General features: G+C 40.9%; 1 protein-coding gene across 1 annotated transcript; it reads left to right on the forward strand.

Annotated features, from left to right (window-relative positions):
* The first annotated feature begins 2,361 nt into the window (after nucleotides 1-2,361).
* On the forward strand, nucleotides 2,362-17,815 carry Vps51 (vacuolar protein sorting 51). Its single transcript, XM_080277457.1, has 16 exons — nucleotides 2,362-2,425; nucleotides 2,937-3,070; nucleotides 4,754-4,888; nucleotides 5,197-5,298; nucleotides 7,208-7,327; nucleotides 8,729-8,869; nucleotides 9,248-9,514; nucleotides 10,093-10,202; nucleotides 11,834-12,031; nucleotides 12,967-13,198; nucleotides 14,077-14,292; nucleotides 15,110-15,250; nucleotides 15,410-15,520; nucleotides 16,338-16,408; nucleotides 16,922-17,096; nucleotides 17,500-17,815. The coding sequence occupies exons 1-16, from the start codon at nucleotides 2,413-2,415 to the stop codon at nucleotides 17,719-17,721; spliced, it is 2,388 nt and encodes a 795-aa protein (XP_080133583.1). The 5' UTR covers nucleotides 2,362-2,412; the 3' UTR covers nucleotides 17,722-17,815.
* The last annotated feature ends 285 nt before the right edge of the window (nucleotides 17,816-18,100 follow it).

Below are 18,100 nucleotides of genomic sequence, written 5' to 3' on the forward strand. Positions count from 1 at the left end.
TGTAATGTGTCTAATTGTAGGCATTAGACTTGACACCTTGCGTCCTGAGTCCCAACAGTTCTGTCTGTTACACACCAATACATCACCAAATGGGCACTAACACCCACTGTCCATACTCAATACATGACAGGGTCTGTCTCATTCAGGATGGGTATGATGATGTTAATAGAGGCATTTTTATGACATGTCAGTCGGTCTTGTGGAAGATCAGTAATGTTACTTTTCATGAGATTCAAATAATCACACTGTTCCCTGCCTCATCCTGGGTTTTGGACGGCAGATCCCTCTCTAATTGGCAATGAAAGTACTGCACACCATTTCTACTGTTGATGATGGACTGATATGAAGCTCAAAAAGGGGTAATTTCCTGTGGGAGAAGATATTACAAAATGCACTGGCATCTTCAAACAAAATATAAAGATCAGAAATGTACTGTATATGGAAAAGTCATCTTAAGTAGAAAATATTTTACCTCTAAACTTAACAGCAACTCAGAAATGGAAAGAAGAAAAGAGGTATGCAGAGACCCAGACAGGAGAATGAAAAGAGTATACTTCATAACCCAATGCCCCAACAACAAATAGAATGGCATCCAGGAAATTGAGGGAGGCCTTTATCACTGTGAATATTCACAGAGTATTTATGATGAGAAAGAGTAGGATTCTAATGTGCTGTTAAAATACAAAAGAGAGGGAAGAGAAGTCCTTTAAATTAAGCTACACAAGCTCAGGCAAGTGAGGTAATGGGAAAACTAAAAACACTCATGGACAAGTTAGAGGAAGGCAAACAAAGATGTGTAAAAGAGGCCAATGAACATATCTTTCAAGGGAGAAGAGGCAGACTGAAAGTAAGGTAGATGGATAAAACTGGACGCATATGACTGAAGAATCTTGAGTAGACAGTTTACATACAGTCTGTTCTCATCTAACACATTTAATTGCTTGCACACCCCTATCGCATTAGAGAAATTTCATGTTACAGGGACTCTTGAAACACCCTATTTCCTTCCGCTCCCCTGGCAAAAGTCCACATTTTCCCCCGTGTGGTGCAAAATTTTTTTATACCACCCCAATTTTAACCCCCTACAAAGCATTAATATGGTTCAAAAAATTAAAAGAGTACAGTATTATTACAGTTAAAAGCCACATTTTATTTATCTTATGGGAGGATAACAGGAGACACTACGTCGGAGGGAGCAGGCAGAGTGGGGAGACAGGCGGGAGCAGGGAGTGTCCTGATTGGCTGGGTAGTTCAAAATCGAGAATGTTGAAGCGTGATTGGCTGGGGGGTAGATGACATCTGTTGGCAAGGTAATGCTCCTATGATTCGTCTCATCACCACCCGCTCGGTTCAAATAGCCGTGTTAGCTTCATCAGTGGCTGTATTGGAAGCGATAGCGCTTGCGGGAAATTGTACCATGTTAGACCATTTTTGTGTTAGCAAAAACAGCGTTAGACGAGGATAGACTGCTCAACATGGATGGGCAAGATCAAGCTGTGTTTTACAATTCTCAAATGGTAGCTGATCTATAGTGCTGAGAAATATCACTCTCTGTTATTAGAGAAGTGACCTGCTTCTTCCATATGCTATGTGCATGGGTAAAGGTATGGGATTAAGGGTAGTGTGTTGAGGGAGTAGAGTCATTACTAAGTAGGAGCATTTACGTGAAAGTATCTTTGTTAGGGACACCTTTTGCAGGATACAGCAGTTGGGAATTAACCTCTGCATCCTAGATAATTTGTAACCTAACTTATTCCCTACATACTTCATCATATTTCAAATCAGAAGCAGTACAGTATAGAACTACAGTACTGAATATGCCTTTGTAATATTCTTTTGTATTATACAGATTTTGGATTACTGATTACATAATTCAAGAATGCGATATGTAAAACAGACGAAATATTCCTTTGAAACATCAGTGAGTATGTGTGAGTTTTAAAGGTTTTCCAAATGATCGCTGCAAGGGTTCAAGTGCAAAATATTGCCTAAAACTTGATCAATTATAATTGATAATGGGTTTATGCGTTTCACTGTTAATATTTGTCATACATTCACGTAGAATAAAAACTGTAGGACTATTATATTGCCTTGCTATAATCAGTTTTTCCCGGGTGGTTTTTAGCAGGACAAAAGAAGCCTCAATTTTCAGTTGTTTGACGTTTAGTTGTGTGATATAGGCGCCCTTGTGGATTACGAATGTTCTCTATAATCATTCGAGTTTTAGTAATATAACTTTACGAAAATGAAGGAGAGCAAGGTTTCAGAGGTTACAAGCAGCCGCTACGTGTGAGGAAAGTAACTGAGACATACGGTTGAACTTAATCAGTACATTGCATACTAACACATAGGCCTACCAAGTTGCAGTTCTGCTTATAAGAAGAAAAAAAGAAAAGAAAAAAAAAAAACTACATGATGGAAGCAGGTAGGTAACTTGATGTATGGTAAATAATCAGTCACTTAATCCATAAAAGAAGGAAAGTTGGCTTAGGTCCATTCCAACACTGTAGAAGATTATATTATGTTAATGTTATCCACAGTAATCTACCTTTAGCTAATAGTTGAATTGATGTGCTGTATTTCCCTCAGGCACTGGCATGATACACACTTGGCTGCCAGTAAATATATATAGGGGATTGGTTGTATGACATCTATTACTCTAATTAAAAGTTAAATTGAATGTGGGAAAATTGTTCATTGTCTCCTACTGTAGAATGAGTATTTTTGCAGTTTCAGAATGTCAACTCTCTCCCTTTGGCTAGTTAAGATAGGTTATGTTTGGTTGGTCAGATCAGTTAAGTTTGATACAGTAGAGTGGGTAAGCTAAGTTAGGAAAAAAGTAAGAATAAACTTGGTTGAAACTGTAGATTTACTTTAAATGATAATAGCAGATTACCAGGCATTTATCTACCATAATGGTTATTTGATTGTTTTAGAGTCAAAGAAAGAGAGAAAGCGACGAACAGAACTGCTTAAATTTTATGGTGGTGGTGGCGAGGATGTCAACACTCCATATGACATCAACTCCAAGCACTTCAATCTTGATATGTATGTTCAGAAAACTATTAAGGTAAGTAATGGGAATACAGTATACAGTCCCACATTACTGTACCCCCTTTGAGTTGCTGGAGAAAGATGCCTTTATGTGGTGGCATTGATATAACCATTCAGTTCCAATGCCTGGGTATACAAATGTTCCTCAGTTCCCTCCCTGTCCTGTAAAAGGTGGATGATAGCAGGAGGGCATCTTGGGCTTGTAACCACTGCATTCACATTCTGATGGCCCAGGGGTTGTAGCAACTGTACAGCAACTACTACTACCCCATTGAGATTTAAGATCCTAAGGCTTGATTGTTGTAGTTCTGAACATTTAAGAGTAGATTGTTGAACTTTGCCCCTGATAGTGTTTAATGGGTAAGAAAAAAGAATAAGTTGTTTATTAGAGAGAAAGTTGCATTTAAAAAATGTGTAATTACCATACAGTATTGTATATTTGGAACAATACTGTTTTTTTGGATTAGGTTAGAAAAGAAGTAAATTAGGTATTACTTTTTTTTTTTTTTTTTTTTTCCCCAAGAAGAAAACAGTACAGAACCCTGCCCACCCTAAGATACCACACAGTATTTTAGCACATTTAATTTAACCTGACCCATAGGAGCAGTGTCATTCCAGATAACTACTACAGAAGGCTTTGAGAAAGTCCCCTGAAGGGTAACTGAGAACAGGCCTGATAGGCACTGAAAGTAGGCTATCACTACTGAAGAAATAGTTATATTTTAGAAAGACTCTTCTCTGATGTAAAAAAAAAAATTATATTCAAGGTTGCAAATGCAGTACTGTATGGTACATGTCATATGTACTGATATTGGATGTTGTGATTAAGTGTATATCTATGTCAAAGTGTACAGTCATTTAATGAAATAGTTAAATGATATATATAAATAATTTGCTAATCACATCATATTGTTTATAAAGACTCCAACATGCTTAGCCAAGGTCTTGGTTTGCTAATGGCAGCCCTCCACGTTGCTTGATCGCTAATGTGAATTGTTTCATTTCTGATGCTTCACTGCTCGTCCTGACTATATAATAATAAACAGTGGCAGTGCTGGGCAACCGCACACCAAATGGAGGTTCACACCCATGCTTCCGCGCATCTCTAAGTTTTCACACTTCCGCACAGCCGCACCCGCACCCTATTTATATACAGTACTATCCAGACTATGTGCATATATATATATATATATATATATATAAAGTTGTATCACAAAGAAATACAGTATATAAGTTTTTATTGTTACATTATTACTTTTATAAACTTCAATATTCAGTGGTCGAGTGATCTAGGAGCATTTGCTGTCAGATTTGGAGGACAAAGAAAAATATGCAGCCGGGACGTCTGACGCCTGTGTGATCACTGATTGCAGTGATCAGTATTTAGTATTTAATACTATGTATCATCTATGATCAATTTTTTTCTTTTTCAAGTGTGCGACCAGGTGTGCGGACCATTCTGCATTTCCACACCCGCACCTCCCCACCTTTTTACCAATGTGACTGCACACCACACTGTTGCACATCATTTTGCACTTTCCCACAGTGCAGAGGTGCGGAAGGTGTGCAGAAGTTGCCCAGCACTGAACAGTGGTGTCTTATGTGAAAAGTTTTCATAATTGAAACCATGTTAAATGAGAAATACTGTACAGTATTTGTAACAAGGGCATAGTGTAATGATGGTGGTGGTGTGGGACAGGAGAGCAGCCTGAAGCAGCTACTGGAGACAGAGGCAAAGTTGGTTGGGGAGGTGCAGTCGCTGGACTCGGATTGCCAGACACTGGTGTATGACCACTATGACAAGTTTATTGCTGCAGCTGATATCGTCCGGAAGGTAGCCTTTGCTTTATACAGTAATGATAGTCATCTTTAAAAAGTTGCTTCATTTAATTTTGTTTATTAAGTTGATGAAATATAAGTACCCAGTAACACCCTTTCTTCACTTAAATTTGCCTTTGATTCATTGTAATTACAGTATTAGTACTGTATTAGTATTTCTATTTATTTATTAATTTTGTTTCACTTAAAATCGTAGTTTACCAACACACATCCTACACTTTACATAATTTCAGGATCATGATTATGATGGTGATGATAGATAGATGAATGGATAATATTGGTCATATTTCTGTGTTTGTACAGATGAAGGAAGGGTCAGTGAGTATGGAGGGACAGATTACACGGCTGCAAGAGAACATGGCTGGCATCACATCATCCTCCACCACGATCACTGAAGCACTCCAGGTATGGTAACTCATTTACCATTTTAACACATAGGGCAGTATTCTAAGAGGTATAGGAGGCTTTGTAGCACCTCTTCTTAGCAATTTATTTTGCATATTACATCTTCATATTCTCTTGTATGGTACTTACATCATTTAAATATTGATATGGTTTGCACCAGTGGCATACAAAAAGATATTGAAGTGTAATGTGTAGAAAAAGTTACTAAGGAAGTGGTATTATGAAATCTCCAGAACCACTTACAATAAAACCCAACTGCCCGATTTTTTAGTGAGCAATGTGATGTGGAAGAAGAGTAGAGCAGTGCACTGATGAGAGAGAAGAAAGAGAAAGAGTGTTTGAGACAGTGAGAAATGTATGTGTGGACAGAGTAGCCTACAGTGCTCGTCAGAAGTATGGAGCGCCCTGCGTCCCTCCTGAGAAACAAACCTTTCAACATTGAAAAAACATAAAAATAATGCATTTTATTTACCTTTAGTGCTTTGTAGGGTAGCCTTTACGTTTCTTCACGGACCTGAGACGTCTTGGAAGTGAAAGGGCGAGGCTCCTGAGGTGCTGGAGCGGTATTTTGTCCCAGGAGTCACGAATGGCGGCTTCCAGCTTAGGCAGAGAGCTCACGTCCTTCCCTTGGAGACTCTTCTTTACGAGGTACCAGAGGTTTTCAATCGGGTTGAGGTCTGGGCTATTTCCTGGCCAGTCTGTCATGAATGATACCTCGCAGTCACGAAGCCAATTGGTGACCGATTTGGCCTTGTGAGCAGGTGCACCATCCTGCTGAAACACTCGTGCACCTGTTAGCTCGAAGGAGTCTGGTAAATGATCACACAGAAGCTCCAGGTAAACATCCTGATTCACTCTGAGGTTCTTGGGAAGTACAACAAGCTTCCCCAAACCCTTCCCAGAGAAACAACCCCATACCATGAGTGAATCAGGATGTTTAACTGTGCTTTCTACATACCGTGGGTCAAGTGGGTCACTACCTTTTCGTGCTCCTCTGTTACAGGTAACACTAAACGTTGCCTCATCAGACCACAACACTGACAACCATTGCTCCTCACCCCAGTTTAGATATTTATTAGCAAAGGCAAGCCTACGAATTCTCTGGCTGCTAGAGAGAAGAGGCTTTTTCACAGGCCTGTGACTTGTGTAACCAAGCTCATGCACCCTACGAGACACTGTTCTCACTGACACCTCACCAAACACTTCTGGGTTGCTCTCCTTAATTTTCCTTGCACTCACATGAGGATTAAACTCCACTGCACGTTTTAAAACATTAACAGACCTTGGGGAAGTTTTCCTAGGCCTACCAGACCTCGGTTTCTTTGTGGGAACTTCACCACTGTTTTCCTCCCGAAACCGCGCACACCAACGACGCACTGTCGATCGTGCCACACCAACCAATTCACTAATTTCCTTTGTCTGGTGGCCTGCCTCCTTTAGAGCAATGATCTGGGATATGATTTCACTCGATAGTTCACGGGTAGGTGCCATAATAAAGTTTTAAAGGCCAAAACACTGTGGGACACTCAGTAAAAAATGGCGCAATTTGAGAGGGACACTCGGCGGAGTTCCTCTCTCTCAGGCAGCCCGTGGGCAACTGAGGCGGGAACCAACCAGCGTGTCGGAAGGCCTCAGGCTACCGTGACGTCATGCTCGGAGCTCAAACTTGTGGCTCAATTCTTACCCCCAAAAATGGGTGATTCTTTTTGGGCCATAAGTATTGCGCGCCCGGCGGACAACGCTGAATACTTCTGACGAGTACTGTAGTGTGGTTCTGTCTTGGTCATACCGTGTGGGGGGGTTCCCAGGAAGGAGCAAGATATGAGATATGATAATGATGATGGTGGCAGAACAGTGTCAGTGTACTCGTAATGTGGTACAGTACATCACTAACCTGTAATTTTGGCAGGAACGTCGTGCTGACCTGGGCCGGCTGCTGGGGGTTCACGGCACGCTGAAGAAACTGGAGTTCCTCTTCCATCTTCCCCACAAGATTGATGAGTGCATAGCTGACAAAAATTTCTCAGAGGTGAGATGAGTATTTTGTTACAGTCCTCAGTGACTTGTGTTTGTACCATATATTAAAGTACTGTAGTGCCATAGTAAAAAAGAATTTATCCAGAGCCACTTGAGCTGTGTGTGTGTGTGTGTGTGTGTGTGTGTGTGTGTGTGTGTGTGTGTGCATCTTTTTTATTATTAATTTTTTTGAACTCTAAGTTTGGACCTACTCTTTGCCACAGGGAAAGTGGTCCCCCATACCAACCTATAGTTAGCACAAGAGTATAATATGGAGTGAATAGTGCATTTAGAAATAAACTTTGTTGCAGTGACAGTTCTTGTGTGTTGGAGGTTGAAATGCATGTGCTATAAAGGAAACCTCCACAGAATACAAGCATGAGAAAATGCACATGGAAACATACCATGCCTTACACACTCCTAAGTGCCCACCCAGGTTGCAAATTAGTTTTTGGTTCAGTGAAATGAAGTGGAAGTACTTTAGTCATTGTGTTGAATGAACCATGTTAAAGGATGGTTATAAAAATTGAAAAATATTATTTAGGTAGCCAATGAGTACTTGTCATACAATAGCCCCTGCCCTCATGGTAATCCAAGGTAGGGACTTCCCTAAGCTGAATATAGTCTAGTCATCTGACAGTAGCCACAGTAAAACAGCTTAGTGAGATCCAGTCTTGTAAGGGCTTTTTGAACTTGAAATTATCTTTTGCATATTACCATCTTCTGACTTGGGTTGGATTTTTGTTTTTCTGTTTCCAAGTACTGTATGTTGTAGATAATTGAGAAAACAGTTAATTAATTAAGAGGGACTAGCACCAAGCCCAGGAGGACTATATGGCACTAAATTTGAGAAAAAACAATGGTATGAGTGTAGCCTAATAGTAATTAACTTTGATTACTGGTAATTGATAAAGTTTTGTATTATCCAGTCTCATTTTGAGAAGTGGTTTGGCCATGTGGAGAGGATGGAGAGTGAGAGACTGATGAGGAGAGTGTATGTGAGTGAGGTGTGGGGGGAGAGGGAGGGGGAGGCCGAGGATGAGATGGAGGGATGGAGTGGAGAGGTATATGAGGGAGGGGTGTGTGAGTTGGGAGCAGTGCAGTGAAATGGCGGGGGACAGGGCGATGTGAAGGCGATTTGTTTTTGGCCACCCGATATGGGATTAAGGCATCTGGCAATAGATAGATAGATAGTAGTTTTGCTCCTAGACAGAGGACTTTGAGGTGTGTAGTTCTTTGCAACCAGATGCCCTTCCTGCCTTTCATCTTTTACGCCTATATAGCAAATGCATTCTATGGCAAGAAAACTGTTGCAGTATAGTCATTATTGTACAACTTATGTATGTAGTATGACTCTTATATGTAGTTGCAGATGCGACTGATTTGGTAGTGACATACAGTATGGCATTTCCAGGGTGTGGTGAGCTACGTTGAGACAGCTGAGGTTCTTCATCGCTACCGCCACTTGCCATCATTCACTGCCATCCACCAGGACTGTCAAGCTGCTGTTTCCAGGCTCAATACTGCACTCAAGAATCAGCTGGCACTCAAGGAGGTAGGCAGAAATACTGTACAGTGCACCTTATTTTATCTCACATTGGGTGTGGTGCCAGTAATCTCATATCTCCCATTCACCCTACTGATTTCAGAAACCTTATTTTGTCAAGCAGTTTTCATAGCATTTTGTTGCTTTACTTGCATCTTTTATGTGTGTACTTACACTAGTTAGCTAAAAAAAATTACAGTGTATGGTGTCCTTTTGATTTCTATTTGTCATCATGTAATGCAAACTGATAATTTTGTACGTAAAATAGAAAATGTTTGTACAGTTATTGTTTGTGACCATCCTCTCTGGGATTAAGGGATTTACCTATAGATAGATAGAAAAATTTACACTGATAAAGGAAATTAATTTAATATGATGGTGGTTCAGGGTAGTGCAAGAGAGCTGACAGAGAGTGTAGACCTGCTGCTGCAACTGGGAGAGCCAGCTGAGGGTCTGTGTGATGACTTCCTGGCCCATGCTCGCACCAAGCTGGAAGAGGACTTGGCTAACCTGGCTTCTCTGGCCCAGGCTACTGCCCCAGCTCTCCAGACCCTGCCCACAGATTCAGGCCAGCAACCTGATTCCACCACCACCAGTGCCACCACCCTCCAAACTCCCACAGAAGATCACACTAGCACTCAGACTCCTCCCATGGTCATTGTCTTCAAACTGTTTAATTGAACTCAGATCTTTCAATCAGTTATTGATGGGATTAACACTGTTAGTTCATTAGTGACACCTCTAGTTTGGTGTATTCTTTTATCTCCAACTGCTCTTCTTCAGTTTATGAGAGCCCAAAGTTGGGAAGGGTCAACAAATCCTACATTTAGTCCTTCTATCTCAAATAATGTCTGTGAAGCCAAGGAAAATACCCTGGTGGTAGCAAAAATAAAAGTTGCCTCTTGCTGCAGGACATTCTTGAGTTTGTGGGCCAGTGCCATGAAACGTTTACAAGGAGTATATGGCTGGCTTATCATGTATGAAGCTGAATGAACTCATCTGAAATTAGCAAGAGTACAACTCAAAAGAAGTCACCTTACTGAATGTCTTAACCCCAGTTCTTTTTTTGGCTGCAGGACATTTTTTACTTTGTGATGGGTATCTGTGGTTAATTATCTCATTGCTGTAGGGGCTGAATAAAATTGTTTGGCAGTAGCAAGCATAACGTTAAAAAGGGGGGAGGATTAATCTCTTTGTGCTTATCGGTACCTTTTTTTTTTATTTTTTTACAGGACATTCTTGAATTTGTGGATCGGTGCCATGAAACATTTGTAGGGAATCTGTGGATAGTCATCTCATCATATAAGGAAATGTTTTTGAGGAGTCCTGAGGAAGGAGGGAGGTAAGTCATAGGAGACAGTGGTCAGGTGGTTAGAGTAGCAGTCTGTTAATCGAAAGGACATGAGTTTGATTCCAAGCTGGGGCAGGTAACAGTTTAAATATTTGAATATTATTAAAATAGACTTACTGATCTTTCATAGTATCCACCTGCAGATAGGAAACACTTTGATTATTTAAATTTCATTAATACTGTACAGACTTTTCTTATCTTTTATTGTTTCTACCAAAGTGCAGGGAATACTTTGACAGTTTAAATTTTGTTAAACCTGACTTTGTTGATCTCTTACAATATCCACCAGCATATCATAAAAACATTCCCACAAAAACCATCATGCCAGTCCAGAATCATGGCAGTTTGTAGGGATTCTCGTCATATAGTAATTACGGTACTCATTTAACACACTGTAGATGTGTTGTTAAAAACTATTGTGGTACCGTAAATGAAAATTGCTTAAAGTGAGGGTGGTGTCCCAGCAAGAAATGTTGGTACCCAGTATCCCCAGTATTGAAAATTCATAATGAATGCCATAAAGAAGTATCTAGATGAATTTAATGCTGTGACTGAATATGTCAGTACTGTAGTTATGTATTGGGATAAGTACTAATGTGAGTTGTATCAACCATAACCCTTCATTGCACGTCCTAAGTGCTTGATAATGAACAATGACATGTTATGAAATGGTTGGTGGGGGTGCTCACAGTCCTTTCATTCGATGTAGTGCTGTTTTCAGGTGCCTGCCCTTTCTTCTTTTCCTTCCTTCTTTCCATCCTTACTCTTTTGTCTTTACTTCATTCTTTCCTCTTCTTTCTGTTTACGAGTGATAAGCCAAACGGTTTCTTGTACACCAGGAAACCATTTACTTTGCTGGGTGGCAACTGGCAACCATAAAACCAAATTATGGCACCAGGTGGTTTAGTGGGCAATTAAGGCACCCCAATCGGATTCAACCGGTGAAGGTTTATATCCAAGGGATGGTTGGGGTTTATTTTTATTGCTCATGTAATGCCATTCAGGGTTGAGTGAGAGTGGTCACTCTTATCTTAAATGTCAGGACCAGCTTGCCCAACCCCAGTGCTACGTTCCCCAATGGCAAGACTGGATTTGATGATGATGATGATGATGATGATGATGACATGTTATGTGACAAGCTGGGATCAGTTTGGCCTACCCCGAGCTGCTATGTTCCTCAATGGGCATCACTGGATTTGATGATGATGACATGCTATGTGACAAGCTTTGTAGTGAAAGAATTAACAGCTGATATTACATGAGGAAATGTGTTAACAGACTGAAGGGGTTAAGTAGAGCTATTGACAGTATTTTCTTGATTTGCAGTGAATATCATGACCACCGTCAGAATGTGGACAAGTTTTATAGTAGTTAAACTGTAAGTGATGATGATGTTTGTGTTTGGTGTTGGAGAGGGATATCTTTGTGAAATGGCACCAGTATAATGAGCATGACCACTGCCTGGTTATGCATATGTCTCTCATCTCCCTCCCTGTCCTCCAAAAGATGGTTGGTGGATTGCAAGATGAAGGCAACTTTAGCCTGCCGTCCCCTGGTTCACATCCTGATTAGCATATGGCCACAGCAGCAACAATAACACTAACAACCTTTCTTGTTGCCAGTGTGTGTACAGGCATTGCTGTTGATAAGCTGCGAGTGTTTGTGGGTGAGCTGGTGGAACAATATGTAGCAGTAGTTGGGGTGAGGGTGGCAGGGGAGCCAGACACAGCACACTATGGTCCGCTTACCACCGCCCTTGACAAGTTTCATCGCCGACTTCATGCCATCACACAGCTCCTTCCCAACACAAACTTTGGAGAGTGAGTTTTATGTCTGAATTTGCTGTTCTCTACATAACTACCCTATCCACAGAGAGAGTTCACTTAGCCAGACTACAACGTGGTCATCGCTCTTTCCTGCTTCACATACTCCTCTCATGCACGTTACTATCACAACACAGCAGTCCTTCAACCCAGTACGTCCATCAACCCAGTTCCAACAAAAGGCTTTGGAAGCGCATGAGTAAAGTAGACGGTTTCCTGTTCCCCACTGGTTTCATGTCCAGATGAGCTTAGGGTTACAGCTGCTACTATTAAAGCACAGTACTGCACTTAATCATTGTTAAAGTTAGCAGACAAGACCCTAATAACTGTGGTAACAAAGTGTATGGCCTTCCTGAGGGACTCGGGGCTGTTCGGCCAGACTGCCTAGGGAACAACTACTACTACTACTACTACAAAGTGTAGTGGTAAGTCAGTCCTTTTCAGTCAGGGATGCATTTCAGTATATCACAATGATTTCTCCACGACTGTTCTGTAAATAGAAGGAAGTAGCTTGGTAACTATGAAATTTTAGTGGACAGTTTTTCTGTATATTACAGTGTATTTAATAGCAAAAAGAACAAAAAAAAAAAGTTCATATAGAGTGTTACACATATTACACAACATATTTCTTCTATGTTTAGACAATGCAGTCAACATTATTAGTGTCACTGCATCATTTTATGATGATGATGATAATCATCATCATCTGGACCTTCTTTCCCACCCTAGGGCAGGGTGAGGATATACTTCCCATAATGCTTTTCATGAAAAATAGTTGATTTTTTATGTCCTTTGATTGCATGGTTCATTAGAAATTTCAAGAAACAGTCAAAATGTCTGCACTCCTCACACCAGCCATCCCCACAGTGCATAAGATCAGAGGGTATAATACAAAGACCACCCTGTATAGCCAAATGGTGTGTATTCCACAGGGTGGCACTGGGTCTGGTGTTAGAGGCAGGTGAGGCACGGTGTCAGGCATCCCTCAATGCACTCAAGGCAGGTCTGACTGCCAGCCTAGCTGATGTTCGGCACGCCCTGGCTGCCCCCAGACACCCCACCCAGGATGGTGCTGATGCGGCCACACGCCACCTCAACGAACACCTCACACGACTGGTGGCTGCCACTGCTGCAGCCATCAAAGACCGGGTCACAGCGCTACAGGTCTGAGGCAGTAACATTGTTTTCAGTCTTAGAGCAGTATTATAGTTGGTGTGGTAGATTTTGTTGCATCTTTTTCCTAGAAATTGAAAGTTTTATGCATGTTACACCTTCATGGTCTCATGTATAATTGTAATATTAAATAGTTTGCCTTAGTAGCACACAAGAGGATCTGTCTATCTATTGCCAGATGCCTTAATCCCATACGGGGTGGCCACAAACAAATCGCCTCCACGTCGCCCTGTCCCCAGCCATTTCACTGCCCCGCTCCCAACTCACATCCCCCTCTCTCATATACCTCTCCACTCCATCCCTCCATCTCATCCTCGGCCTCCCCCTCCCTCTCCCCTCCTGCACCTCACTCACATACTGTACACTCCCCGCATCAGTCTCCCACCCTCCATCCTCTCCACGTCCAAACTACCTCAGTGTGTTCCTCCTAATGCTTTCCTATCACATCCACACCACAATTCTCCTTTATATCCTCATTTGTCAGCCTGTCTCTCCGTGTGACCCCACAGGCTCCTCTTAATCTCTGAGGAAGAGTTGGAATCTTATCAGTCTCTTTGTGTCATGGATATTTGTGTGCATATTTGTGTAAAAATTTCCAGTACTGTAGTATGTTCACCTTAACTTCATCTAGATGTTCATCTTTTGCAGGTTATTTCATGTACCTCAGTCACAGAAAAAGACAGTGCTATGGTTCTACATCCTTTCCATAGCACTTATTCATGATTGGCATTATACTCAGCAATGTTAATTGATTGTTACTGCTCAGCACTCAAGAAGTAGAGATGGCAGCTGTAGGCCAGTTAGAGTAGTAAAAAGTACAGTGTAATGCATAAACTTCTTTCCTGACCCACCCATTTTTTTCCCCACAGGCCTTCACACAGCCCAAGCACACCTTTGCGGTGGTGGCTGAGTTCCGTCGCCGGTACTGCCGTGAGCTAGTGCGAGAGGGGGTGGTGGTGGCATTCTTCCTTCACCTCACCACCACAGTCCTGGACCTGGCTCACAGGAAAGACAAGGATCCAGTGTTACTTCTGCTGCTCTCACGCATGTGTCTCGATCTACACACTTCCACTGTACACTACTTGGTAGAGGCTTGTCTTAAGGTCAAAGTTGTGGCTGTGGATATTTGTTAGCAGTTAATCTTGCAAAATACAGATCAGTGTCCTCATGTATCTTACTGGTGTAAACTCTACTAATATTAAAGTGATATAATTACCATACAAGCAAAAGTTAAGGATATGATATGCAAGATAAATCATGGAGAGGGAGGTGCATCTAGAATATGAGCCATAAGCCCATATTCTCATCAGTTAAGTAAGCTTCCTTGCCCTCCTCTTTACCAGTATATTTCTCCATATGACATGAAAATACTTTGGGTGAGTTCTGTTTGCTTAAAAAGATAAAAATACAGTAGCATCCAAGTCAGTACTGAGGTGTAATATTTAAGATTAATTACTAAGAAAGAGGTGCTAGAAAGCCTCATATGCTGACATGAATATAAATCTTAGCTGATTTCTTGCAGCCAGGACAGTTACCTGTCGTTTATTACAGTCTCAGTGTGTTGAGAATAACATTTTGGTAGAAACTAAAAAAGTAAAAAAATATATAGCCTACACCTTAACTTCACTTCAGAGATCATCAGAAATTGCCTCATCATGTGGAATATGCTATTACCTTATTATTAAGCACTTATTGCAAAATAATATAGTGTACTTTTATTGTGCAACTGAGTCATTGTTATGTGTGTGCAGTGAATGGCATGGTATTGTCTGTTATTACTGCGCACCTGAACCACTGTTATAATGTGTAGGCTAGTGAGTGAGTTATGTAGTATTGTGTGTTGCTGCTATGAAGCTGGAGACTAGTGAATGGTGTGTACTATACAATGTTGTTGTTATACAGCTGAGTCACTGTGATGAACAGCTGCAGCTGGAGGATAAGGCTGGACTGACCCCGCTGTCCACCATCACTGCTGGCATGAGGGATGCAGGCCAGGCACTGCTAAATCAGTATGTCCACACCCAGGGTGCCAACATAAGTCAGGTTAGTTGTGTATGTTCTGAACTACAGTAACCTAGCCATGGGATAATATGTAATTTCAGTTCCCTTGTTTTCTGTATATGTTAATGATGATAATGATGCAGCACAACTATCTCTTGATGTAACTTTCCTGTATAGTAAAAGCTGGTATCATGTCCTTAGATGCTGCGGCGTAGTGTGGAGGTGAAGGATTGGCTGGGTTGTGGTGAGCCTCGCAGTGTTCGCAGAGTCATGAGGACAGTTCTGGATGACCTCTCTACTATTGACACACAGGTTACCATCCTTCAGTGTCTTTGTTGATGTGACTCTCATTAGCAGCACAGTTTGGGTAAAAAGTTTGACTTAACATTTCACCCCTGCTTTATACTCACTCTCTTTAGACCTAATGCTGTATTGAGTTCTCTGGTGATGAGAGAGTAAAACCACATAATACAAGAGTGGAATGAATATTTAGCTACTCTGTTAGGTGATTGGTGGTTACAACAAACTTTTACAGTTTAACACAAAATTGTATCAATATTTTTTTTTTTTTTTTTTTTTTTTTTTTTTTTTTTTTAAGTAACCCTCCATCCTCTAGGAAGACCTTTCTTTGGAAAACATGGAAGTAGTGTCTTAGCTGCTAGTTAATGGAAAGTTTAATTAGGATTAAAATGATGTAAGCATAATGATAACATGAGTATCACTGTGAATCTGGATGAACTGGTGAAGTTAGAACATTTTTAGCTACCCACATAAGGAAGAGTTGTTTATTGGGAGATAAAAGAGTTTCACCCCAGTTTGTAACCTCTTCAGGTACAGTATCAGTAGAACTCATTCATTTGAACAATTCACAGTACAGTGATGAGGAGTCATTGTTCAAGCTGTGACAAACCTCACAAATCGTGTCACACATTTTTTGTTTCATTTTCTCCAACAGCTTCCAGCGGCTGGTCTGTGGCTAGTTTTGTTGTTTAGATTCCAGTTCATAAAAAAACATCACCAGTACCATGACTAGTCTTAGAATGGGTATTCCCTGATTGGAAGCCTGGTGTCATATTTGCATATACCTCTGATATCAAGATTTGTAGTTGAAGGAATGTGTCGCATACAGGTTGGTGCATTGTATGAGGACGGGAGCCAGCGCGATCGTTCTTCAGACTCCTCTCGTCGTACATACCACAGGTAGGTTACGTTTTTACTTGAATCTTAATGTATCTTTTCTGTTTTCTTTTTTCCTCGTTAATTTGAGGGTATTGTATGTAGAAAATAGGGAAAATGGGAAAAGCTGGATAGTTGTACTCATAGATATATGGAAATGTATAATACATTTTAACTAATGTCAGAGCCACTCACTCAGTGTATTGCTACCTTCAGGTGCTTACACTGAGTGACATACCATATGATTTTGTGTAGCCCAGGAAACCATTTACAGTGTTGGATGGTAACTATACTGTATACTGTAACCAAATGGACACCTGGTGGTGTAGTGGGCTGGGGTGCTCAGACCAAATTGAACTTCCATCTCAGGACTGAGTACCCTAGCCCCTGGCCCTTCTGCTGCTAATGAGACAAAAAATAATAATAATAGTAATAATAAAAATAAATAATAAATAACTAAAATGATTAAAAAAAAAAAGATAATAGATAAAATGGTGATCCTGATGATATTAATTGTAATGACACGGGAATCCACAGCCTGAGTGTATCACGAGGAGGTGCACGCTCTGCCTGGTCCTACACACCCAGCCAGCTGGACAATTCACTTGTGGCCAACCTCAACAAACTTTGGTCAGAACGCATTGAAATATTTGCTCCTGTTGAGTTCACTCGAGTCTCAATTTTGACCGGAATAGTCAAAATCAGTCTAAAGGTGAGTATCAAAAACACTTCCTAGTAATTATATGTTGCCACCATCAAGGTTGCGAGTTTGTTGCTATACCATGAACTTTATATTACAATATATAAGGATGAGTTTTTAACTGTCTTGAGGATTAAGAGTGGGATATTGTGCTAACTTGCAACCGATGTTATTCCAGATTTATTCAGTACTGTATAGGGGAAACAGGGTGAGGGTAAAGATCATTCCATTTTATGACAGTAACTTCCAGTGTTTCATATGTATTTTGTCCAAGCATCTCATGTTAAGCAAGATTTGCTTGGGACTCATCTTTGTATTATTTTCATACATAACTTTACCTTTCTATACTTGAGGTACTGGTAGGATAAATGTGCAAGCAGTGGCAAAGAACTAAAACCTGTTACCATGTTGACAGACGCTGCTGGAGAGTGTGCGGTTGAGGACCCTGAGTAGGTTTGGGCTACAGCAAGTACAGGTAGACGTCCACTTCTTGCGAACATTCCTTTGGTCCTATGTGGCTGATGAGCAGGTTCTTAATGTTCTGCTGGATGAGGTAGTGACATCTGCCAGTGTGCGGTGCTGTGACCCAGAACTGATGGAGCAACGGGTGGTGGAGTTTATTTGTGAGCAGAGCTGAGGTTGCTGTCAGTGGTGGGTTACCAGTTTGCAGTCCTGGGACAAAAAAAAAAAAAAAAATGCAGTTAGTCATGCCTGTAAGTTGAAGTCGTGATGCCAGAGGTTTGAATCATGAGTGAATGAGTGTGTAGCTCATTTCACAGAGTATATAGTAATGTTGTTGAGTTCCTCCTCTGTCACCTTTTTCCCTTTAATTTTTAAAGCAGTAGGTATTAAACAATTATATTAACCCACTCACATACCGATGACAGCCTTGGCTGTCATCAGTTTCTGAGGCTCAGACATTCGGATGACAGCTTTGGTTGTCATTCAAACGGCTAAATTCTACTTGCCCTTTCTTTTTTGCATTTTGCATATATTGCCATTTTAAGCCTAGTACG

This window comes from Coenobita brevimanus, chromosome 70, assembly GCF_032717465.1.
Source record: "Coenobita brevimanus isolate Jiangsu-jjx chromosome 70, ASM3271746v2, whole genome shotgun sequence".
Taxonomy (NCBI): domain Eukaryota; kingdom Metazoa; phylum Arthropoda; class Malacostraca; order Decapoda; family Coenobitidae; genus Coenobita; species Coenobita brevimanus.

Coding starts and splice junctions, on each gene's coding strand:
- Vps51 (XM_080277457.1), top strand. Junction 5,299..7,207: donor CGATCACTGAAGCACTCCAG/GTATGGTAACTC, acceptor TAATTTTGGCAG/GAACGTCGTGCTGACCTGGG. Junction 12,032..12,966: donor CCCAACACAAACTTTGGAGA/GTGAGTTTTATG, acceptor TGTATTCCACAG/GGTGGCACTGGGTCTGGTGT.